The following is a 25,685-nucleotide window of genomic DNA, read 5'->3' as shown; positions in this document are numbered from 1 at the left end:
GAGAGGGGAAAGTCAAAAGACCCTTAGATCAGGAATAGAACAAACATTTATAGGACATTTCATAACTTTCCCGAATTCTTATGAAAAAATATTCCCCACAAACTGCATTGAACTACTGTACCCAATTTATTATATATTTTCGGAGTTGGTCCATTTTATACCGACTCCACAGCCCTGAGTTTGAGTCAGTATAAAATGGACCCACTTCTAAAATATATAATACATTTGGTTCATTACTACAATGCAGTATGTGCTGTAAATGTTTTCATAAGAAATTGGGAAAGTTATGAAATGTCCTATAAATGTCTGTTCTGTTCCTGATCTAAGGATTTAGGCTTTTAGTTGAGATAAATCTGTGCTGCACTTTATGTACATGGTCAGTAGTGAGGCTGGGCTGTAGAGTTGTGTAGTCTGAGTCGGACATCAGGGAAATTGAGGAGTCTGTGGTTTGGCTTACCAACTCGACATCCCTGATTTCCATACTTCTGGCCGCATTCCGACTAGACTGTATGCTGCCTCGCTCATTACACTTGCATTGAGCAAGGTTGTGCCCATCTAGTCCGCATGTGGCCTCATGTATGCAAATCACATACTTGCAGTCACATGTCTGGCACTGGAATCAAAGAATCCTTTAAAGCGTTCAGTAAGCATGCTGTGAGGATTAACAAGTGACTGCAGACTTAAAGCCTAAAGCTGGACAACCCCTTTTAAGACTGGTAACTATCCTTTTTTACCCTACACCAATTAGTGACATTGACCCCTACACTTCCTTCTTCCACTAATTGCTTTCAAATGTTTTTCCCTCTATTTTCTCTTAAGTTTTTGGTTGCCATCTGGAGAAAAATAGTAAAACATGTTTCTATGTTCTCAGACTTTTCTCGGAAGCGAAAACGCAGTCGCTGGAATGATGAAAGACCAGACCAAAAGACAATCATTCCTGGGATGCCAACAGTAATACCCCCAGGACTCAGTCGTGAACAGGAGCGAGCATATATAGGTAATGTCAGGTTTCCTCTTTCACCTTGATTGGTTTTCAAAGTGTTAATCTTTATATGACAATTATTTTAGTGTTTAGTTTTCAGATATACGCATAAGTATAATCATATTCAAGAACAGGTTTTGTTTTAGTAACAATGTTTTTGTTTGTTTTTTTTATAAAGTGATACCTTGTAATTTCTTGAACTTTTGACAACGCACAAGTTTAATTTTACTATTTTAGTTGGTCAGTGAGAATATGAAGGCATATGTGACTTTAAACTAGAATCCAACACCAGAATGGTTATCATATATTGCTATAACTTGATAAGATTCACAAAAACTCTGGGTAAATGAAACAAAAATTTCTGTGTAGTAAAGGTACCTTGCAAGTAGCCATCAAGTGAATTGCCGACCGTGTACGAAGTGATCTTACGGATCAGAGCAAGACCTTCTTTTAGCTGCTGCTCTTCCCTTTGGCTTTACAGGGGTTGTCTCATCTTTTTAAATGAGTAAAATGCCTGTTAAAAGAGGCAACTTTGTAACTTACTGCTTATTAAAATTTTTCTCAATTACCAAGAATTGATTCTGCAGATTGCGAGCTCTTAGATTGAGAAGGGGTTGTCCTAGTAGTTGATATCCCTTTTTAAAGCAGAGTTTTCCCCTGTTAATATAAAAACCCTTATACTCACCTCCAGCGCCATTCCAGCGGTGTCGGGACTAGACTTGCTCTGCTCATGTGAGGTTGTTAGTCACCTTGCACCCAGTCAGCGCCGGGTTCACTGTCCCTGCCTACGGACATATAAGTAATCAAGAGGAAGGAAGGGCTGCATCTGGCTGCTCACCATCTATTGACTTAATGTCCAAAGGCTTGGACAGTGAAGCCGGCGCTGATTGGGCGCTGAGCTTGTGTGACGTAACAACCTCATGTGAGTCTCGGCAGAGCGAGTCCCGACACCACTAGAACTGTGCCGGCACCGGAGGGGAGTATAAGGGTTTTTATATTAATGGAGGCAAACACTGTGATTGAGAAGGGGTTGTCCTACAACCCCTGGCAAAAAATTATGGAATCACCGGGCTTGGAGGATGTTCATTCAGTTGTTTAACCCCTTTAAAGCCCATGACGTAATAATACGCGTCTGTGCCCTGGGCTTTAAGAGCCTGACCCGTATTAGTACGTCATGGCGATCGCGCGCGCACACAGGTTGTGCGGGCGCGATCGCCGCCGGGTGTCAGCTGTGACAATGTGCAGGGAGCGGTCCTGCACCGCTCCCAGCACATTAACCCCCGCAATGCTGCGATCGAAGTCGATCGCAGCATTGCAGAGGCAAGGGGAGGTGATCGCCGATACTCACCTCCTCTTCCGGCCTCCAGCGCTGTCTGCCGCGGCTTCCCGGGTGTTGCCATGACGACCCGATGTCGTCATGACAACATCCGGGTCACCAGACTGCAGGAAGATTGTTTGGACATGCGCAGTGCATCTCCAAACTATCTTCTCCCTGTCCTGCGCTGACAGCCTGCATGGCACAGGGATGGTGCTGCATTCCTGTGCCATACAGGCGATCAGAATGAAAAAAAGTGAAAGTCCCATAGTGGGACAAAGTAAAAAAAAATGTCTGAAAGTGAAAAAAAAAAAAGAAAAAAAAATTGTAAAAATATTTAAAAAAAAATAAAAAAAATAATCCACTAAAAATAAAAATATAATGTACCCATCAATAAATATTATTATGAAAAAAAAAACAACAAACAATAAAAGTACACATATTTGGTATCGCCGCGTCCGTAACGACCTGACCTAGAAAACTGTTCCACTAGTTAACCCCTTCAGTGAACACGGTAAAAAAAAAAACCGCAAAAAACAATGCTTTATCATACCGCCAAACAAAAAATGGAATAACACGCGATCAAAAAGACGAATATAAATAAAAATGGTACCGCAAAAAACAAGCCTCCATACAGCTCCATCATCCGAAAAATCAAAAAGTTAGAACTCTCAGAATAAAACGATGCAGAAAAATTATTTTTTCTATAAAATAACTTTTACTGTGTAAAAGCGCCAAAACAAAAAAAACTATATAAATGTGGTACCGCTGTAAACGTACTGACCCGAAGAATAAAGCTGCCTTATCAATTTTACCACACCCGGAGCAGAATAAAAAAATGTAAAAAAACACAATTCCTGAATTGTTGGTTTTTGTTTATTCTGCCTCCCAAAAATAGGAATAGAAAGCGATCAAAAAATGTCACGTGCCTGTAACTGGCACCAATAAAAACGTCAACTCATCCCGCAAAAAACAAGCCGTCACATGACTGTCTGCCAAAATATGGCGATGCAAAAACTAGATTTTACAAAATGTGTCTTTTAGTGTGTGACAGCTGTCAATCATAAAAAAAAAAAAAAGATGACGATATGGCGACTAGTGTTGAGCGCAAGTGCTCGCTACTTGAGTTTGCATCGGGTGCTCGGGTATGCACTGAGTATCGCGGGTGCTCGAGTCTCCGCCCCATATGCTTCGCGGCCAAAAAAACCTCGCGGGGATTGCCTGCCATGCACGAGTGATCCCCGCATGTTTTTTTGGGGGTGTCTAATAACCGTGAAACATGCGGGCGGGGACTCGAGCATTTCACTTGAGCACCCGTGATACATGGTGCATACCTGAGTACCCGATGCAAACTCAAGTAGCGAGCACTTGCGCTCAAGAGTAATGACAACTTATTCAATATGATGACCTAATGTTATCAAATTCTGTGTTGTACCTCTGGGTTCAAAATGTTCGCTATACCCCTTAATAAAATCCTTGAGGGGTATAGTTTCCAAAATGGGGTCACTTGTGGGGGAGCTCCACTGTTTAGGCACATCAGGGCTCTCCAAACGCGACATGGTGTCCGCTAACAAATTGAATGGAAAATCGGCTCAAATTTTTAGTGGATACCATGTTGCGTTTGGAGAGCCCCTGTGTGCCTAAACATTGGAGCTCCCCCACAAGTGACCCCATTTTGTAAACTAGACCCCCCCCAAGGCACCAATCTAGATGCATAGTGAGCACTTGGAACCCTCAGGTGCTTCACAAATTGATTCGTAAAAATGAAAAAGTGGAAAAAAATATACTTTTTCATTTTTACGAATCAATTTGTGAAGCACCTGGGGGTTCCAAGTGCTCACTATGCATCTAGATAGGTGCCTTGGGGGGTCTAGTTTCCAAAATGGGGTCACTTGTGGGGGGTTTCCACTGTTTAGGCACATCAGGGGCTCTCCAAACGCAACATTGGCGTCCGCTAATTATTCAAGCTAATTTTACAATCAAAAAGTCAAATGGCGCTCCTTCCCTTCCCAGCCCCGCCGTGCGCCAAAACAGTGGTTTTTCCCCACATATGGGGTATCTGTGTGCCCAGGGGAAATTGCACAAAAAATTTTGGGGTCCATTTTTTCCTGTTATCCCTGCGAAAATAAAAAAAATTGGGTCTAAAGTAACATTTTTGTGAAAAAAGTTAAATGTTCATTTTTTTCTTCCACATTCCAAAAATTCCTGTGAAGTACCTCAAGGGTTAATAAAGTTCTTGAATGTGGTTTTGAGCACCTTGAGGTGTACAGTTTTTATAATGGTGTCACTTTTGGGTATTTTCTGTCATAAAGACCTCTCAAAGTGACTTCAAATGTGATGTGGTCCCTAAAAAAATGGTTTTGTAAATTTTGTTGGAAAAATGAGAAATCGCTGGTCAACTTTTAACCCTTATACAGTGGTGTTCAAAAGTCCTGCATAGGCGTGAAGAAAACTATATATTTATTCGGTCGTCCATGACAGCACCACGTGAGAGAGAGGATCCGCCCATCAAGGACAGGAAACCTACAGGTTAAAAAGGGCAGCCCTCTCTTCCCACCTCAGTTTAGGTTTCCTGTCCATGATGGGGGACCTTGCAGGCTTACCTGCAGAAGATGGACTCCTGTCCCAGAGAGGGCCACAGCAGGTGGTTGGAGCCGGTCTGTCCCGGTCCTCTGGAGACGCCACGGCAGGGCTCATGGGGGCGCCTCCGTGAGCGTTGCGGCAGGCGCGACATCACCTCACGGGAGGTAGATGTCCGCCAGGTGTGGGGCCGCTAGTGGGCTCCCCCCCCCCCCCCCCCCCAGCTACCGCTTGCAGGAGATCCAGGTCGCGCCGGCGGCGCACGTGACGGGCGCGACCTTCTGACGCGACTTCCGGTGCGCCGGGCAGGAAGCCCTGTGATGTCACCGGAAGGGGCGGGGCTCGTTTGAATTTTTTGGCGCGAGCAGCTGAACGCCGGGGGATTGAGGACCTGGCGGCGAGTAGCCCACCTGGATCCCACCTGGACCTGGGAGGAAGACCAAGGAGCAAGTAACGCCCTCCTGGGTAAAAAAAAAAAAAAAAAAAAAAAAGTAAACACACACCCACACATGGTACCGGTATGGCCAGTATATAAAGGGTCTGGTAACATACAGAGGTGCTTCCCAGCCCATTCTTACATTGTAAGCTATGGAAGATTCACAGGAGCTGTCACCTAGGCAACAACATCTGCTGCAGGAGCAGCCCTCTGGGGAGCCCTCACAACTAGTGGCGCAGCGTCATTCCCGGCTAGGGTCTGGTCGTACAACTAGAAGAGCTACCACTAAGAGCAGGAAGGATGGTCCGGTGCGGCGTGATTCCTCGCCATGCATGCTGGATTCTTCTGCTTCTACGGTACCGAAGGCTCTGTGGGGTGAGTGGAATCTTCGTGAAAGTTCTACTAATGTTTCCTCCTTCTTTCTATCTATGACTTTCTTTTAGAGCAAGAAATGTTCCTCGAAGTCCAAGCACAGAGAGTGTGCCTTATGCAGCTGTCCACTCCCTGATTCATATAGCAAAAGGTTATGTCAGCTTTGTATCAGCAAAATGATATCGGAGGAGACCCCAGATTTTTCCCTAGGCCTAAGAACTTTAATAAGGGAAGAAATAAACAAAGCATTGCAAGGTTCAGAGTCTGGGCATATTCCTCAAGAAACCCAGCCGGGTTCAGACTCTGAGCTATCGGTCGCTTCCTCCTCCGCCTTCTCTTCCTCTGATAGTGAGCCAGATAGACAGTGCTTCCCCCTGAAGGAGGTCGATGCCCTAGTAAAAGCCGTCCGACCTACAATGGGGATAGTGGACTCGAGGGTAGAGAAGTCAGCTGAGGATGTTATGTTTGGTGGTCTGGGGCTAAAGAAGAGAAGGGTCTTTTCAGTAAATTCAAGGGTGAAAGACCTCATTGATAAGGAGTGGAGAAAGCCTGACAAGAAGGGTAGTGTTCCTCCATCCTTTAAAAGGAAATATCCGTTTGAGGATGCTATGTGTTCCTCCTGGTTAAAAGCACCCAAGCTGGATGTTGCTGTTACTAAAGCAGCGAAAAGAACTTCCCTCCCGTTCGATGATATGGGTGCATTGAGAGATCCCCTAGACAGACGGGCTGATACTTTCCTGAAAGGGGCATGGGAGACAGCTGCGGGAGCACTGAGACCAACAGTAGCAGCTACCTGTACGTCCAGAGCCCTGATGGTGTGGCTTGAACAGCTAGACAGTCAGTTGAAGGATGGGACTTCTAGGAAAGACATTATTTCTTCCCTTCCACTGGTTCAGGGGGCGGCAGCTTTTCTTGCTGATGCATCTGTGGACCCTAATAAGAAAGCACGTCCTGATTGAGGTTCCGGAAGCTGAAAAGGGTCTTGGTTTCTACTCCCTGCTCTTCTTGATTCCGAAACCGGATGGAAGTTTCAGGACAATTACAGTATAAATCTGAAATCCCTGAATAATTTCCTTAAAATACACACCTTTAAAATGGAGTCTTTAAAATCCGTAATAAAGTTACTTTTTCCCCACTGCTATATGGTAGTGCTCGATCTCAAAGATGCGTATTACCATATCCCAATTCATAGTGATTACCAGAAATACTTGAGGCTGGCCATTGAAATAGACGGGGTGGTTAAACACTTCCAATACACTGCACTCCCCTTCGGTTTAGCTATAGCCCCACGGGTTTTTACTAAAGTAATGGCGGAAGTTATGGCCCATATAAGAGAAAGGGACATTCTAATTATCCCTTACCTGGATGATCTCCTGATAGTGGGGAATTCGTTGGTTCAATGCGAGACCCACCTGCAGGAGACCATGTCGGTCTTAAAGAGTTTGGGGTGGTTTCTAAATTTAGAAAAGTCTAGACTATCTCCACTCAAGGTACAACAATATCTGGGGGTCATATTAGATTCCAGGAAACAGCTATGTTGTCTTCCAGAAGAGAAAATTGATAGAATCCGGGAGTTGGTAGAACAATGTATACGTAAACCTTCTATGTCACTCCGTAAGGCCATGTCACTATTGGGAACCTTCACCTCCACTTTTCCTGCGGTTCGTTGGTCACAATTGCATTCAAGAGCCTTTCAGTGGGATGTGTTGTACAATAACGCAGCTTTAGAGGGGCATCTAGACCGTAAGTTTACGCTAGGTCCTCGTGCCATATGGTCCCTTCGTTGGTGGTTACGACAAGACAATCTTGCTAAAGGGGTTCCCTGGGAATGTAGTCCAACTGCAGTCTTGTCCACTGATGCAAGTGCTACAGGTTGGGGAGCTCACTTTGAAGGGAAATTAGTGCAGGGAACCTGGTCAAGCAGTGAGCAACAGTTGTCATCAAATGTTAAGGAGCTTCTGGCGGTGCAGCATGCGTTCAACGAGTTCCTTATATATTTTCAGGACCAGCATGTCCGTGTACTCTCGGACAATCAAGTCACGGTAGTCACGGTTCCAAGGGGGAACCCGCTCAAGAAACTTGATGAGGGTAGCGAACGCACTTCTGCTGAAAGCCGAAGATCACTGTCTCTCTCTTTCGGCTACTCATCTAAAAGGCAAGGAAAACATCACAGCGGATTTCTTCAGCCGTACTTCTGTAAAAGGAGAGTGGTCCCTAAATACACAAATATTCTCCAGAATCGTAGAAATGTGGGGCCTTCCGACTGTGGACTTATTCGCAACAAGAGCCAATCGGAAAGTGGAAAATTTTTGTTCCTTAGACCCCAGAGAAAGACCCCTGGCAGTGGACGCCTTTATGTTTCCCTGGAGATTTCCTCTGGCATATGCCTTCCCTCCCATGATCCTGCTCCCAGCGGTGATAAGAAAGATCAGGGCAGACCGGGCCAGAGTGATACTCGTATGTCCCTTTTGGCCCAAAAGACCGTGGTTCCCTTGTCTTCGGAAGATGTCCATATCAGATCCCTGGGTTCTTCCGGAGATTCCGGACCTCCTCACTCAAGGGCCACTTTCCCATCCTCCAACCCCGAGTCTACATTTGACGGCATGGAATTTGAGAGGGTGTTATTGACCAACAAAGGATTCCCCGCAAATGTAGTGAATACTCTCCTGGCTAGCAGAAAACCTGTTACCACCCGTATTTATGCCAGGACCTGGAGGAAGTTTCTGTCCTTTGCAGAAGTTAAGGTGGAGGAGGGGCCCCCTATTGGGAAAATTCTGGAATTTCTGCAGCGAGGCTTAGAATTAGGTCTCACTACCAGTACCTTGAAAGTACAGGTGTCGGCGTTGGGAGCTTTATTTTCTTCCAATATTGCAGATAACTATTGGATAGGCCGTTTTATAAAAGCTTCCTTTAGGTGTAGACCCATTACCAAAGCAAAGATGTCTCCCTGGGATTTGAATTTTGTCTTAGATGCCTTGACCAGTCCTCCTTTTGAGCCACTAGATTTAGTCTCCCCCAAAATTATTTTCCTAAAGACGGTCCTGTTAGTAGCCCTAACTTCAGCCAGGAGAGTCAGTGACCTACAGGCCCTTTCAATATGCCCTCCATTCATGCAAATTCTGGACGATAGGATTATATTAAAACCTGATCCAGCCTTTCTTCCTAAAGTGGCCACTCGATTCCATAGAACCCAGGAAATAGTTCTCCCATACTTTTTGCTTTCCGCCCAAAAATCAAAAAGCGGACAGACTTCACACTTTAGACGTTAGGAGGTGCGTACTAAGGTACTTAGAAGTATCACATGGCTTTAGAAAGGACAAGTCCCTTTTTATTTGCTATCGGGGCTAGGAAGGGTTGTAAGGCCTCAAAGGCTACAATCGCTAGATGGATCAAGGAGGCCATTTCCCTCGCATACTCCTCAGGGGATAAAGAGATACCGGAGGGATTGAGGGCGCATTCTACCAGAGCGGTGTCAACCTCCTGGGCGGAGAAGACAGGGCTTTCCATTGAGGAGATTTGTAAGGCTGCCACTTGGTCTTCTCCCTCTACTTTCTATAGGCACTATAGATTGGATCTGGGTGGCTCTGCAGATCTCACTTTCGGGAAAAGGGTGCTTCAAGCTGTGGTCCCTCCCTAATTTCCTTCGTCTCTGTAATTCTCTCACGTGGTGCTGTCATGGACGACCGAATAAAGCCTTAGTTACTTACCGGTAACGGGATTTTTCGGAGCCCATGACAGCACCTTTATATTCCCTCCCTTCACTGGTGTTGTGCACTCCTGTAGATTTGATTTCTTTTTGTGCACCCTTGTGGGAAATTGATGAAAAGTAATGTACTTAATGTGATTATGTTTTGTTATAGCTAACCTTGGCGGTACTCTCATGCTCTGTTAACTAAACTGAGGCGGGAAGAGAGGGCCGCCCTTTTTAACCTGTAGGTTTCCTGTCCTTGATGGGCGGATCCTCTCTCTCACGTGGTGCTGTCATGGGCTCCGAAAAATCCCGTTACCGGTAAGTAACTAAGGCTTTCATACTTCTGCATCTCTACAGTGAAACTTGTGGAACATATGTTTTTGTAATCCCTCATTGTATGCCTTACTCATTTTTGAATGTCCCAAGTGTATAAATTGTTATGGTATGCACATTTTTGATAATTTTTTTTACAGCATAACCATACCTACACCAGTACAGTGTGTAGAATGGTGAACAGGTTTCTAAGTTCATTAACTTCCAATGCAAGTTCAAACAGACTTAAATTTTACTTTTTAAGATTTATTATTTTTTATTTAATTCAGAGTCCTGAAAAGGGCCTTTTGAGTGCATCTTTAGCTTCTAATACTTTATTGGCCAGCCTTTGCTCTTGAGCACCAACTTGCATCTCTGTGGCATTGAGTGAACAAGCTTCTGCCAATGTTCACGAGTGATGTGGTTCCAGGCCTGTATCAGAGACTCAAATCAACTCTCTTGGTCCTTGGCTGTTTTTTAGATATCTCTATTGATACCTTGTGCCACAAATTTTCAATTGGATTGAGGTGTGGGGACTGGGCTGGCCAGTCAATAGTAGCCACCTTGTTCTTTTTTTTTTTCCATTCCGTTACTGTCTTAGCTCTGTGACAAGGAGCATTATCATCCTGGAAGATGTAATCCCCTGAAAACAGGTGTTGAGCAGAAGGCAGCATTTTCTTATTAAGGATGTCTATGTATTTTTTTGCATTAACCATACCCTCCACAATATGAAGCCTTCCAACACCATTGGCTGCCATACAGCCCCAGACCATTACTTTCATCGGATGTTTCACAGAAAAGCTCAAACACTCTGGCTTGTACTCTTCATGTGGAAACCTTCTCACATAAGACTTCCCATAATTTCCTAAAATGCAAAAAGTGCTTTCATCACTAAATAGCACTTTTTCCCACTCCTCCTTCCTCCATTTTGAATATTTCAATGCCCACAGTTTTCGCCTTTGTCTTTGTATGGCTGTCATCAATGGCTTCTTTCGGGCCTTGCACCCTCTCAATCCTGCTTCCAAACATCTCTTCCTAACAGTTGATGTTGATGCCTCAATATTGCACTTTTCTTGCCATTCTCGCAGAAGCTGAGGAGAAGTGAGCTTTCGATTGGCAAGGGATTTTCTTATCCGTACTTTATCCTCCCTTTTAGTTGACTTTCTGGGCCGACCAGATCGGGGCCTGTCCTGGGTAATTCCAAGCTGCTTATGTTTCTGCAAAATTCTTACGACTGTACTCTTACAGCCGACCTTCCTTGCGATCTGGGGGCCAGTATAACCCTCTTCGTGTAGCACCACAACTCGCACACGATCCTCCGCTGACAAAAATCTGAAGGCTCCCATCATAAAGCTCTAAAGTATGATTCACTAGATAGACCAACAGCTAAAACAAGCAAACAAAGCAGCAGATGTGATGCAATGTAATGGAATGTGATTGGCTGCCATATCCAGGTTATGATTGGTCACAAAAACCTCATCTGTGATTGGCTAATTTTGGATCTGAAGCTGTACAATATTTAGTTGTGCTTTCAATTTCCATATTGTTGCAATAATTTCAGGCAAAACTGCTTCAAAAGCTAAAAATATTACAGGGAGAGAATGCAAAATTGTATTCTGAACAAAACCATATATAATATGTCATATTAGCATCGAAGATATTCGACAGAAAACGTTTAAAATTTGAAAAATAAATTTATCCTATGCCTATGCAGGACTTTTGAACACTTGTAGCTCCCTAACAAAAAAAAAATTTTGGTTCCAAAATTGTGCTGATGTAAAGTAGACATGTGGGAAATGTTATTTATTAACTCATTTGTGTGACATCTCTCTGATTTAAGGGCATAAAAATTAAAATTTTGAAAATTGCAAAATTTTCAAACTTTTCGCCAAATTTCCATTTTTTTCACAAATAAACGCAAGTGATATCGAAGAAATTTTACCACAATCATGAAGTACAATATGTCACGAAAAAACAATCTCAGAATCAGGGGGATCCGTTGAAGCGTTCCAGAGTAATTACCTCATAAAGTGACAGTGGTTAGAATTGTAAAAATTGGCCTAGTCATTAACGTGCAAACCACCTTGGGTTGTAAAGGGGTTAATGTTGTTGAAAAAAAGCAGATCACAGACATGGCACAAAGCTAAAGTAATTTCAAATGGCAACTTTAGGGCTTTAAGAAACACTAAAATAAATCAAGATAAAAAATATGGTACTCGGGGTAATTTTTTTTCAGACCAAGCAGGGAAAAAATTATGGAATCACTCAATTCTGAGGAAAAAATTATGGAATCATGAAAAACAAATACACAAAAGAACACGTCAATACATCATTAGTATTTTGTTGCACCACCTCTGGCTTTAATAACTGCTTGCAGTCTCTGAGGCATGGACTTAATGAGTGACAAACAGTACTCTTCACCAATCTGGCTCCAACTTTCTCTGATTGCTGTTGCCAGATCAGCTTTGCAGGTTGGAGCCTTGTCATGGACCATTTTCTTCAACTTCCACCAAAGATTTTCAATTGGATTGAGATCCGGACTATTTGCTGGCCATGACATTGACCTTATGTGTCTTCTTTCAAGGAATGTTTTCACAGTTTTGCTCGATGGCAGGATGCATTATCATCTTGAAAAATTGTCATCAACCCCAAACATTCTTTCAATTGATGGGATAAGAAAACTGTTCAAAATATCAATGTAAACTTGGGCATTTATTGAAGAAGTAATGACAGCCATCTCCCCAGTGCCTTTACCTGACATGCCGCCCCATATCATCAATGACTGTGGAAATTTGCATGTTCTCTTCAGGCTATGTGCCCACGATGCAGAAATGAAGCAGAAAATTTCTGCAGGATTTCTGCATCTCCCTGGCAGAAAAAACGCATGCAGATTGTGCATGCGTTTTTCCTGCAGAATACATGCGTATCCACATGCGTTAACGCATGTGTTTCCGCATGCGGACTGACAAGCACTTTCCAGGCGATAGCATCACTTGGAAAGTGCTTGACAACTAGGCCACACTGTATAAATCCATGCAAACGGCATGCATTTATACAGTGTGACCGTAAAAATAAAAAAATAAAGCTATACTTACCTCCGATGCCTCGCCGCGTGAGCTGTCGCGCTCCTTTCTGGTTCCTTCCTGGCTTGCCGGCATCTTGCGAGACAGCCTGTGGTCACATGACCGCGACGTCATCTCAGGTCCCGGAAGAAGAAGCGCTGCTGGGGCTGCCGGACAGGTGAATATAAACTTTATTTTTTATTTTATTCTTTTTTTTTTTACAGGTACAATGGTACCCAGGTCTGGATGAGAGTCTTCTCTCCTCCAGAACTGGGTACCATCCGCACATTGAAACGCATATTATCCGCTTGTACAAATGTACAGACACGGATTCTTTGCGTCTCAATGCAAGTCAATGGCGGCGCTTCCGCAAAATTAATGAACATGCTGCGGATTTATGAGCGCTGCAGAAACGCTGCGGAAAAATCCGCAGCATGTGCATTGACATTGCGGAATGCCATTGGGGACCATGGGGTGCGGATTACCATGCGTTTTTGATGTGTTTCCGCTGTGGAAATTCCGCAGCGGAAACGCATAAAAAAACGCATCGTGTGCACGCAACCTCATGCAGTCATCTTTATAAATCTCATTGGAACGGCACCAAACAAAAGTTCCAGCATCATCATCACCTTGCCCAGTGCAGATTTGCGATTCATCACTGAATAGGACTTTCATCCAGTCATCCACAGTCCACGATTGCTTTTCCTTAGCCCATTGTAACCTTGTTTTTTTCTGTTTAGGTGTTAATGATGGCTTATGTTTAGCTTTTCTGTATGTAAATCCCATTTCCTTTAGGCTGTTTTTTACAGTTCGGTCACATACATTGACTCCAGTTTCCTCCCATTTGTTCATTTGTTTTGTTGTGCATTTATTGTTTTGGAGACATATTGCTTTGTTTCCGGTCTTGATGCTTTGATGTCTTCCTTGGTCTACCAGCATGTTTGCCTTTAACAAGCTTCCCATGTTTGTATTTGGTCCAGATTTTAGACACAGCTGACTGTGAACAACCAACATCTTTTGCAACATTGCGTGATGATTTACCTTCTTAAGAGTTTGACAATCCTCTCCTTTGTTTCAATTGACATCTCTCCTGTTGGAGCCATGATTCATGTCAGTCCACTTGGTGCAACAGCGCTCCAAGGTGTGATCACTCCTTTTTAGATGCAGACTAACGAGCAGATCTAATTTGATGCAGGTGTTAGTTTTGGAAATGATAATTTACAGAGTGATTCCATAATTTTTTCCTCAGAATTGAGTGATTCCATAATTTTTTCCCTCTGCTTGGTCTGAAAAAAATTACCCTTACTGAGTACCACATTTTTAATCTTGATTTCTTTTAGTGTTTCTTAAAGCCCTAAAGTTGCCATTTGAAATTACTTTAGTTTTGTGCCATGTCTGTGATCTGCTTTTTTTCAACAACATTAAACAACTGAATGAACATCCTCCGAGCCCAGTGATTCCATAATTTTTTCCAGGAGTTGTAGTAGTGAACATCTCCTTTTATAGCTTGCAAGTGCTTCTCTGGAGCTGAATGAATCTGGCTTGCTTTAGTCCCCCTGAGATCCTCAGATGGCGCTAAGCTGTGTTTGCTTGCAGCATGGGAGAGTGTACAATTTGAGCCAGCTGCTCAACCTTGTCATTGATTTGATCAGTCAGTCTTCAGGGGCACACTGACCTATTCCAAGCAGGAAGTGGGGAGATCTGTGCTCCTGAACTCAAAACTCGAGACGGAGCCCCTTCATGGGGGAAAACCATTTTCGCACCGCCTTAGAGGTTGTCGTCTGAAAACAAATCTTTTTCAAAAAGAAGTTAGCACAGTGATCCACTGATCACTTCAGGTTCAGTTTTTGCATCTCCCCAAGTTTTGAAGTCAGTATATTTTAAAGAGTTTATTTCTTCTATATACTTTTGCTAGTGGATATGTTAGATATTTTGATGGATCACTACTTTTAAAGGTGTTATAACATTGGCAAATACCTCCAATTAGAAATGTAGTATAGTTCTTCTGATTAGCTATGTTGCTTAACCCATGTGCTGGGCATTGCAGTAGCTTAGATATCAATAGTAACAACCCCTCACATAGTGCCAGTTGTTAATGGTCATAACCATGGATACCTAAACTGCTGCAGTGCCCATGCACATATGGGGTAAGTGACATAGCTAATGAACTATACTACATTTCTAATTGGAGGTATTTGCTAATGTTATTACACCTGCTACATATTGGGATAAAATCTTGGAGATGGGCAGTTGAGCATGAGCACTACTGCTCCATTTAGGTAGGGACAAGTGACCAGTAATGCTGACTGGCACAGTGCTAAGCCATCAGACCCCACCAATCTGGATGATATCACCTATCCTTTATCATCCTGTACACACTATAATTATGTTGGACCTGGCTAACTGAGCTTGGAGGTTTCCAAACTGATCACCCGATAGATAATGTTGGGGTAGAGAGATCGGGTTGGAATTTAAAGTTTCACGTCAAACACTTTTTTTTTGTACTCCCAGAAGATGAACGACTGATGACGGAGCCAAGTTATGGTGCGAATGCTTGGCCGAGCCTAATGTTCATTTTAGGAGAGAACTTGTTTGGTCAATGGCAGTCTCCTGTATGGTCACGTTTGTCGGGTTTACAAGGCCTTACCCAAACTTGTATCGGTCACATCAGTATAGCGGACCAGTGCAGGACCAAACTAGTCCTTGTTTTCATACCGACCATCAGTCCTGATGATTGGTTATCGGTTCCGTGTGTCGTTCGTTGAGCGCGCACGCAGCATATTGACCACATCGGCTGGTACATGATTACATTTTCTGGTGTTGGTATTCTTACCATTTGCTTATTATAAAGTTAGTAATATCTAATGTTCAAATTGTGGCTACGTTTTGGGATTGATCTTCTACTAAATGTTATATTGCATAGTCTTCGTTATGGATCTTGTTATATGACAGCCCCTTTACTGTCTGGGGTGTAACTAACCAAATTTTAGTTCTATTGGGGTAACAAAAAATTCCTGTTGAGAATTTCCTGTTTATGGTTAAATGTGTGAAACAGGTAAAATAACCCTAACCAATTGACAGCCATGTATGAGATTTGTCAACTTTTAACACATTCTTTTCCGGTCATAACTTTGTATTGAATCGAAATGTTATGGGTTTGATTTTTCTCCTTTTTGGGTTTTGTAACAATTTTCTCCCGTTCCTTTTGTTTTCTAACCTGCTTTCTTCCAGTTCAACTACAAATTGAGGATCTGACTCGCAAGCTTCGCACGGGAGACCTGGGAATACCCCCTAACCCAGAAGACAGGTTGGGATACCCCCTCCGCTCGCTTGTCACCTGACAGTAACCGTTTCTTCTTCTCTTGGGCTTGTTAAAATAGTAATCTGTATATTTTGTGATCTATGGCATGTGAGCAGGGTTTCCATTTTTCACTTAGTGGAATTATCTTGTGCTCTCCAAACATTGGAAATATTACATTTCTATTGAATAGTCATAGTAAAATTAGAAACCAAGTGTGCACAGAGCCTGATAACATTGAGGTTAATTTCTCCATGGATAACCTATGTTATGTTAGCCTTGGGGTTGCAAATGTGATAATTTTGTTTGCTGTGTCATAGTACCAGGATAGTGGATACGTGTTATGGAGAAAATGTGCAGCGTGAATTGAATAATGCTGCATATTTGGCATCTATAGTCAATTTATGCTGCAGATTTTCATTAGATTACACTTTATAGTCCAGAGCAGGGTTCCCCAACTCCAGTCCTCAAGGCCCACCAACAGGTCATGTTTTCAGGATTTCCTTAGTATTGCACAGGTGATAATTCCATCATCAGCACAGGCAATAGTTAAATCACCTGTGCAATACTAAGGAAATCCTGAAAACATGACCTGTTGGTGGGCCTTGAGGACTGGAGTTGGGGAACCCTGGTCCAGAGGATAAATTGTGGTAAGTCTGCACAACCGTAGAGTAATGGTGTCTCACCTCGACAACCGTCTTGCCAAATGAAGCTGTCCTTGCAAACTTATGAACCAAATGGGTCGTCTTTCGAAACACTGACCAAAACTCATGTCTTACGACCAAAGGTCTAGCTCCAAAAAGTCCCTATTAACCGGTTCCCGACCGCCCACTGTAGATAAACGTCCGCGCTGCCTGGGCTCTGTGCAGCGCCGACGTTTAATAACGGTGGGTGGTCTCGCAGTGCTCAGGACCCCCAGGGTCCTGCAAGCACTGCGATTCCGGTGCAGAGCGTTAGCTCTGACAGGGTACATCATCGGGACCTGATTAGATCAGGTCCCAGTGATGTTAACCCTTTGCTGTCTTCTATATGCTGCGATCTATAGTGATCGCGGCATATAGGAGACAGCAGGAAGAGAGGGGGTCGTCTTACTTACCTCCGAAGACCTCCGTTTCGTTTGAGGACCTGGGGTTGCTATGGCAGCTGGAGGTCACATGACCGCCTCCAGCTCTGCCATATATGGTGTCCTTCCTGTCTGGCTTCAGCCTGTATGTAGCTGATGCCAGACAGGAGACTGACTGAAACAGTCAGTGAAGATCTCATGTAATGTAATATATGTCTATTACATTACATGAGATAAGTGATCAGAAAAATAAAAAATAATGTCCCATACAGGGACTAAGTAAAAATGTAAAAAAAAAAGTAAAAAAAAAAGTTTTTAAACTATTAAAAAAAAAAAATCACAAAATAAATAAATAAAATATTAAACCAATAAATCCATATATTATTACAAAACCAAAAAAAGTACACATATTTGGTATCGCCGCGTCCGAAACAACCCGAGCTATAAAACTGTCACACTAACTCCTTCTGTGCACACCGTAATAAAAATAAATAAAAAACGGAGCAAAAAAATATGCTTTTTCATCATATCGCCAAACAAAAAGTGGAAAAAAATGCGATCAAAAAGCAGAATAGAAATAAAAATGGTACCACTGAAAACTTCATCTTGTTCCGCAAAAAAAGCCGCCATACAGCTCCATCAGCCGAAAAATAAAAAAGTTATAGCGCTCAGAATAAAGCAATGCAAAAAAAAATATTTTTTTTTCTATAAAATTGTTTTATTGTGTAAAAGCGCCAAAACATAAAAAAAATACAGTAAGTGTAGTATCGCTGTAAACGTACTGACCCGAAGAATAACGCTGCCTGATCACTTTTACCACACGCAGAACGGCATAAAAAAAACTCAAAAAACAATTCCTGAAGTGTTTGTTTTTGTTAACTTTACCTCCCAAAAAACGGAATAGAAAGCGATCAAAAAATGTCACGTACCCAAAAATGGTTCCAATAAAAATGTCAACTCGTCCCGCAAAAAACAAGCCGTCACATGACTCTATCGGCCGAAATATGGAAAAATTATAGCTCTCAAAATATGGTGATGCAAAAACTAGATTTTGCAAAAAAAAAGCGTATTTTAGTGTGTGACAGCTGTCAGTCATAAAAACCCGATATAAATCTGGTATCTCTGTAATCGCACCGACCCGAAGAATAAAGTAATCTAATCAGTTATATCACACTAGGAACGGCATAAAAAATAAATAAAACAAATATTATTCACCTGCTACTGATTTGTTTATTATGTCTCCTAAAGATCCCAGTAAGGCTCTGCTCACATTTATCCTGTGCTCTGCGCTGAGCACTTACACCAGAGTTTCCGTGTAAATCTCTGAAATACGTGATTCAGCCAGAACCCATGATGGAAGATTCCCTGTAATGAGGCAGATATAGGCCACTGTGGACGCCGTCTAGCCTGGGATCCCACGGTGTCATTTGTTTTAGGCGTGCATAAAAGTGCGGTTGGCCACAGTTTTGTGCACTTCTGAAAAAAAGGACACCACTAAACAGAGGCCAGACGGAGTCCAGAGTAACTCTGCTGCCTCATTATAGTGAATGGATCCTGCAGGGGTTTCATCTGAATTACATCACTTGGAAATTTAGATGGAAACCCCGATGTAAGTGCTCAGCCTAGAGCGCCGGATAAATGTTACGTAAAATGTTCCCAATAAAAGCTTCAACTCAGTCCTCAAAAAAAGCTAGTCCCCACTCAGGTCCATCATCTGTTAAAAATATAAGGGACTTCCAAGTTACTGTAAGCAGAAAGGCTCTGGAAAAGCAAAATGGTCCTTGCCCCCAAAAGAAATTCAGAAAATTTTGTGGTCCCAAATCCAAATGCCTATTCTACAATAATTTGTTCTCCAATTGTCAAATAGCACTCCTTCCCCCTCAAATCTCACCGCATGGCTAAGTGGTACGATACAGCCACATATGGGGTATTGACACTTTTAGAAGAAATTGTGTGACACATTTCGGCACCATTTTTACCCATTGCCCTGTGTGAAAATGTAAAATCTGAGGGTAAAACATTTTTTTGTGGTAAAAATATAATTATGCTTTTTTCACTGCCCAATGGTATAAATTTAAAAATTAAAAAATGCTCACTACTTCCCTAGATGAATTCCTTGAGAGGTGTAGTTTACAAAATGGGGTCACTTGTGGGGGTTTCTGCTGTTTTGGCATGTCAGCGACTCTTCAAATGTGACATGGTGTCTGCTGCCTATCCCAGCTAACATAGCGCTTCTTTCTCTTCCGAACCCTGCCGTACACCAAAGCAGTGGTTTTCCCCCACATATGGGGTATCGGCGTACTCAGGAGAAATTGTACAACAAATTTCATGGTGCAATTTATCCTGTTACCCTTATGATAATACAAAATTAGGGAATGAAAAACATTTTTTGAGGGAAAAATGTGAAAATTTTATTTTTACGGCTCAATATTATAAACTTCTGTGAAGCAGCTGGGGGTGCAAGGTGCTCACCACACATCTAGATAAGTTCCCTAAGGGGTCTAGTTTCCAAAATGGTGGCACTTGTGGGGGGTTTCCACTGTTTAGGCACATTAGGGGCTCCCCAAATGTGACATGGCGTCCGCTAATTATTCAAACAAATTTTACATTCAAAAAGTCAAATGGCGCTCCTTCCCTTTCAAACCCTGCCATGTGCCCAAACAGTAATTTGCCTCCACATATGGGGTATCAGCGTGTTCAGGAGAAATTGCATAACAAATTTCATGGTGCAATTTATCCTATTACCCTTATGATAATGCAAAATTAAGGGATGAAAAACGGTTTTGTGGGAAAAATGTGAAAATTTTATTTTTACAGCTCAATATTATAAACTTCTGTGAAGCACCTTGGGGTTCAAGGTGCTCACCACACATCTAGATAAGTTCCCTAAGGGGTCTAGTTTCCAAAATGGTGTCACTTGTGGGGGGTTTCCACTGTTTAGGCACATCAGGAGCTCTCCAAAGGCAACATGGCGTCTGCTAATTATTCAGACAAATTTTACATTCAAAAAGTCTAATGGCGCTCTTTGCCTTCCGAACCCTGCCGTGCGCCCAAACAGTGGTTTTCCCTCACATATGGGGTATCAGCACGCTCAAGAGAAATTGCACAAAAAAATTTGGGGTCCATTTTTTCATGTTACCCCTGTGAAAATAAAAAAAATTGGGTCTAAAGTAACATTTTTGTGAAAAAAGTTAAATGTTAATTTTTTTCTTCCACATTCCAAAAATTCCTGTGAAGCACCTGAAGGGTTAATAAAGTTCTTGAATGTGGTTTTGAGCACCTTGAGGGGTGCAGTTTTTAGAATGGTGTCACTTTTGGGTATTTTCTGTCATAAAGACCCCTCAAAGTGACTTCAAATATGATGTGGTCCCTAAAAAAATGTTTTTGTAAATTTTGTTGGAAAAATGAGAAATCGCTGGTCAACTTTTAACCCTTATAGCTCCCTAACAAAAAAAAAAATTTGGTTCCAAAATTGTGCTGATGTAAAGTAGACATGTGGGAAATGTTATTTATTAACTATTTTGTGTGACATATCTCTCTGATTTAAGGGCATGAAAATTCAAAGTTTGTAAATTGCAAAATTTTCAAAATTTTCGCCAAATTTCTGATTTTTTCACAAATAAACACAAGTTATATCGAAGAAATTTTACCACTATCATGAAGTACAATATGTCACGAAAAAACAGTCTCAGAATCAGGGGAATACGTTGAAGCGTTCCAGAGTAATTACTTCATAAACTGGCAGTGGTCAGAATTGAAAAAATTGGCCCGGTCACGAAGGCAAAAACAGGCTCTGGCGCGAAGTGGTTAAAGGGAACCTGTCAATCGGTTCAAGCTGCCCAAACCACGGGCATCATGAATCCGCCTGAATGCACGATCATAGTCAGGTATTTTCTGCAACACTCTGGCATTTCATAAAAAAAAGTTTGAGAAGCCACCTGGAGACTTTAGAGAGATGTGACTCGTCCAGCGCTACTCCCTGCTTCGCTCCAGGTGATTGACATTTCTCTGCACGTAGGGAGAAACATGTGAATCACCTGGCGCGAAGCAGGGAAAAGCTGGTGCAGCGCTGGTCACATTTCCCCTACAGTCCCCAGCTGACTTTTCAAACAGTTTTTTTTTTCTAGCCGTAGCATTTCAGAGACAAGCAGACCTGGCTGTAATCGTGCAGGTAGGCACTGATTTACAATGCCCATGGTTTGGGCAGTATGAATTGATTTGACAGATTCCCTTTTACAAGCAACTGGTCATCATAAAAATGCAGTCCACTATGCAGGCACAATGTATAAAGAGTAGGGTGAGGTGAGTAAATGTGTAGTTTTCAGTATAACCTATTTTTCCTTCATTTAACTGCTTCCCGACCGCCCACTGTATATAAATGTCGGCGCTGCCTGGGCGCTGTGCAGCGCCGACGTCTATAAATGGTCGGTGGTCCCGTAGCGCTCAGGACCCCCAGGGTCCTGCCAGTGCTGCGGGTGCGGTGCAGAGCGAGGGACATCATCGGGACCGGTTTGTATCGGGTCCCAATGATGTTAACCCTTTGCTATCTTCTAGATGTAGCGATCGTGGCATTTAGAAGATAGTGAGAGGAGAGGGGGTTGTCCACTTACCTCTCCTACGGCCCCCCTGATGTCTGAGAGGACCTAGCGTTGTCATGGCAGCTGGAGGTCACATGACCGCCTCTGGGTCTGCCATGTACGGTGTCCTGCTAGGCTCAGCCTGCAGCTAAGTCTAGCAGGAGATAATGACCGTTTTAGGCTATGTGCGCACGATGCAGAAATGCTCAGGATTTTTTCCTGAGCGTTTCTGCATCTCCCTGGCAGAAAAAATGCATGCGGATTGTACATGCGTTTTCCTGCCAGGGACAAGCGGATGTGAAGCATTCTTCACATGCATTTCCGCATGCGGGTTGTCATGTGCTTTCCAAGCGATTTTTAGCATCACTTGGAAAGTGCTTGACAACTTGGTCACACGATATAAATCCATGCAAAAGGCATGGATTTATATAGTGTGACCTTAAAGAATGGTAAAAAATAAAAAAAATAAATCTATACTTGCCTTCCGATGGCCCCCAGAGTCTTTATTCGATCCGTTCTGGCTTGCCGGCAGCTCGCGGTACACTGAAGGACCTGCCGTCACATGACTAAATGATGTCAGCGCAGGTCCTTCAGTCCACCGCGATCTGCTGGCAAGCGAAGACAAGCTCACCGGGGGCCATCAGAAGGTAAATATATTTATTTTTTATTTTATTTTTATTTTTACAGGTTCTATGGTACCCGGGTCCGGAGGAGAGTCTTCTCTCCTCCAGACCCAGGTACCATCCGCACATTGAAATGCATGGAATGCGCATCTACATATGCAGTGATGCGTAATCCATGCGTTCCAATGGAAGTCAATGGCGAAAACGCAGCGCTTCCGCAAAATAATTGGTAGTGCTGCTTTTTTTTTCCGCAGCGGAAATTGGTTAGTTACACCCCAGACAGTAAAATCCAAATGGAAATAAAATTGGTACGGCTGAAAACATCATCTTGTTCCGCAAAAAAAAGCCGCCATACAGCTCCATCAGCCGAAAAATAAAAAAGTTATAGCTCTCAGAATAAAGCGATGCAAAAAAATTATTTTTTTCTATAAAATAGCTTCATTGTGTAAAAGCGCCAAAACATAAAAAAATATATAAGTGTAGTATCGCTGTAATCGTACTGACCCGAAGAATAACGCTGCCTTATCACTTTTACCACACGCAGAATGGCATAAAAAAAACCTCAAAACACAATTCCTGAATTGTTGGTTTTTGTTCATTTTACCTCCCAAAAAACGGAATAGAAAGCGATCAAAAAATGTCACGTACCCAAAAATGGTACCAATAAAAATGTCAACTCGTCCCGCAAAAAACAAGCCGTCACATGACTGTCGGCCGAAATATGGAAAAATTATAGCTCTCAAAATATGGCGATTCAAAAACTAGATTTTGTGAAAAAAAGCGTTTTTAGTGTGTGACAGCTGTCAGTCATAAAAAGCCGATATAAATCTGGTATCTCTGTAATCGCCCCGACCCGAAGAATAAAGTAATCTCATCACTTATACCACACGAGGATCAGTGTAAAAAATAAATAAAACCAATTCTTCACCTGCTACTGATTTGTTTATTATGACTCCCAAAGATCGCAGTAAGGCTCTGCTCACATTTATCCTGCGCTCAGCACTTACACCAGAGTTTCCGTGTAAATCTCTGCAATACGTGATTCAGACGGAACCCATGACAGAAGATTCCCTGTAATGAGGCAGATATAGGAACTCTGGATGCCATCTGGCTTGTGATCCCACTGTCAGTTTTTTTAGGCGTGCATAAAAATACGGTTGGCCACAATTTTGTGCACTTCTGAAAAAAAGGACACCGCTAAACAGAGGCCAGACGGAGTCCAGAGTAACTCTGCTGCCTCATTATAGTGAATGGATCCCGCAGGGGTTTCATCTGAATTGCATTAGTTGGAAATTTAGATGGAAACCCCGATGCAAGTGCTCAGCCTAGAGCGCCGGATAAATGTTATGTAAAATGTTCCCAATAAAAGCTTCAACGCAGTCCTCAAAAAAAGCTAGTCCCCACTCAGGTCTGTTATCTGTTCAAAATATAAGGGACTTCCAAGTTACTGGTAGCAGAAAGGCTCTGGAAAAGCAAAATGGCCCTTGCCCCCCAAAAGAAATTCAGAAAATGTTGTGCTCCCAAATCCAAATGCCTCCCTCCCTTCTGAGCCCCACAATGTGCCTAAACTACATTTAGGGTCCACATGATTGTCATTCCTGTAGCGATGAGAGCTTGCCTAATTTACAGGTGCATGTCTCCAGAAGCACGAGCTGGGCACAGCGTACAGTGGTCACTACAGCGTACTGGTCACTTCAACAGCAGTTTGAAATTTTCACTCAGCAACATCCACTGCTGCTTGTTTCTGGAAAAGACCCATGGAGTCAAAATCGTCACTACACCTGTAGGTAAATTCCCAAAGGGGTATAATTTCCAAAATGGGGTCACTTGATGGGGTGTTCTGCTCTTCTAGCACTTAGGGGCTGTGTATATGGAGTCCGCAAACTATTATACAATAATTTGTTCTCCAAGAGTCAAATAGCGCTCCGTCCCTCCCGGATCTCGCCGTATGGCTGAGCATTACGGTACAGCCACATATGGGGTATTGCCACGTTTAGAAGAAATTGTGTGACACATTTCGGCACCTTTTTTACCCATTGCCCTGTGTGAAAATGTAAAATCTGAGGGTAAAACATTTTTTGGGGTAAAAATATAATTGTTTTCTTCACTACCCAATGGTATAAATTTAAAAATTAAAAAATACTCACTACTTCCCTAGATGAATTCCTTGAGGTGTAGTTTACAAAATGGGGTCACTTGTGGGGGTTTCTGCTGTTTCGGCATGTCAGCGACTCTTCAAATGTGACATGGTGTCTGCAATCTATCCCAGCCAACATAGCGCTCCTTTCTCTTCTGAACCATGCAGTGCGCCCAAACAGTGGTTTTCCCTCACATATGGGGTATCAGCGTGCTCAGGAGAAATTGTACATTTTTTCCTGTTACCCTTGTGAAAATAAAAAAATGGGTCTAAAGTAACATTTTTGTGAAAAAAAGTTAAATGTCATTGTTTTTTTCCACATTCCAAAAGTTCCCGTGAAGCACCTGAAGGGTTAATAAACTTCTTGAATGTGGTTTTGAGCACCTTGAGGAGTGCAGTTTTTAGAATGGTGACACTTTTGGGTATTTTCTGTCATAAAGGCCCCTCAAAGTCACTTCAAATAAGATGTGGTCCCTAAAAAAATATTTTTGTATATTGTTGGAAAAATGAGAAATCGCTGGTCAACTTTTAACCCTTAGAACTTCCTAACAAAAAACATTTTGGTTCCAAAATTGTGCTGATGTAAAGTAGACATGTGGGAAATGTTGTTTATTAACTATTGTGACATATATCTCTGATTTAAGAGCATGATAATTCAAAGTTTGAAAATTGCAAAATTTTCAAAATTTTCGCCAAATTTCCGATTTTTTTTCACAAATAAACGCAAGTGATAGTGAAGAAATTTTACCACTATCATGAGTTACAAGTTGTCACAAAAAAACATTCTCAGAATCAGGGGGATCCTTTGAAGCGTTCCAGAGTAATTACTTCATAAAGTGACAGTGGTCAGAATTGAAAAAATTGGCCTGGTCACGAAGGCGAAAACAGGCTCTGGCGCGACAGGGTTAAACCTGTTCTTTGTGGAACGTGTGGTCATGTGGGCGATCCTATCATTGACTGACAGCTATCTATTGCAAAGAGCTGTGAGTCACTGATAGGGCCTCCCGCTGGACTGAAAACCCCAGAAAGAGCAGGTATTAATAAAAAAAGGTTATATTGATTATTTTCTCACAACTGTATATCAATCTGTTCAGCTCTCCCTGTTCAATAACAATGTGCCTGCAAAATGGACTGCCTTTTCATGGTGGCCAGTTCACTTTAGGCTGTGTACCTGGGATAGTCAAACACAAGGGTTATTTTTTTTTTGCTGATTGTTTTCAAAATGTATCACCATTTC

The 25,685-nt window shown here is 42.5% G+C and overlaps 1 protein-coding gene across 3 annotated transcripts in view; it reads left to right on the top strand.

Moving 5' to 3' along the window:
- LOC141173854 (splicing factor 1-like) overlaps window positions 1-25,685 on the top strand; it is a 48,603-nt gene that overhangs the window by 6,336 nt on the left and 16,582 nt on the right. For 2 of the 3 annotated variants that reach the window (XM_073658353.1, XM_073658352.1), the window contains exons 2-3: window positions 872-997; window positions 15,982-16,057. In XM_073658353.1, coding sequence (XP_073514454.1) covers window positions 872-997; window positions 15,982-16,057 — 202 coding nt within the window. Of the gene's footprint in view, window positions 1-869; window positions 998-15,981; window positions 16,058-25,685 lie in introns of those variants that run through there. The other variant, XM_073658354.1, reaches the window with a different exon arrangement.

This window comes from Phyllobates terribilis, unplaced genomic scaffold (assembly GCF_046119375.1).
Source record: "Phyllobates terribilis strain yellow unplaced genomic scaffold, ASM4611937v1 Scaffold_13__5_contigs__length_258822181, whole genome shotgun sequence".
Classification (NCBI taxonomy): Eukaryota; Metazoa; Chordata; class Amphibia; order Anura; family Dendrobatidae; genus Phyllobates; species Phyllobates terribilis.
The sequence above is the reverse complement of the archived record's forward strand: the minus strand, read 5'-3'. Positions and strand labels throughout refer to the sequence as shown.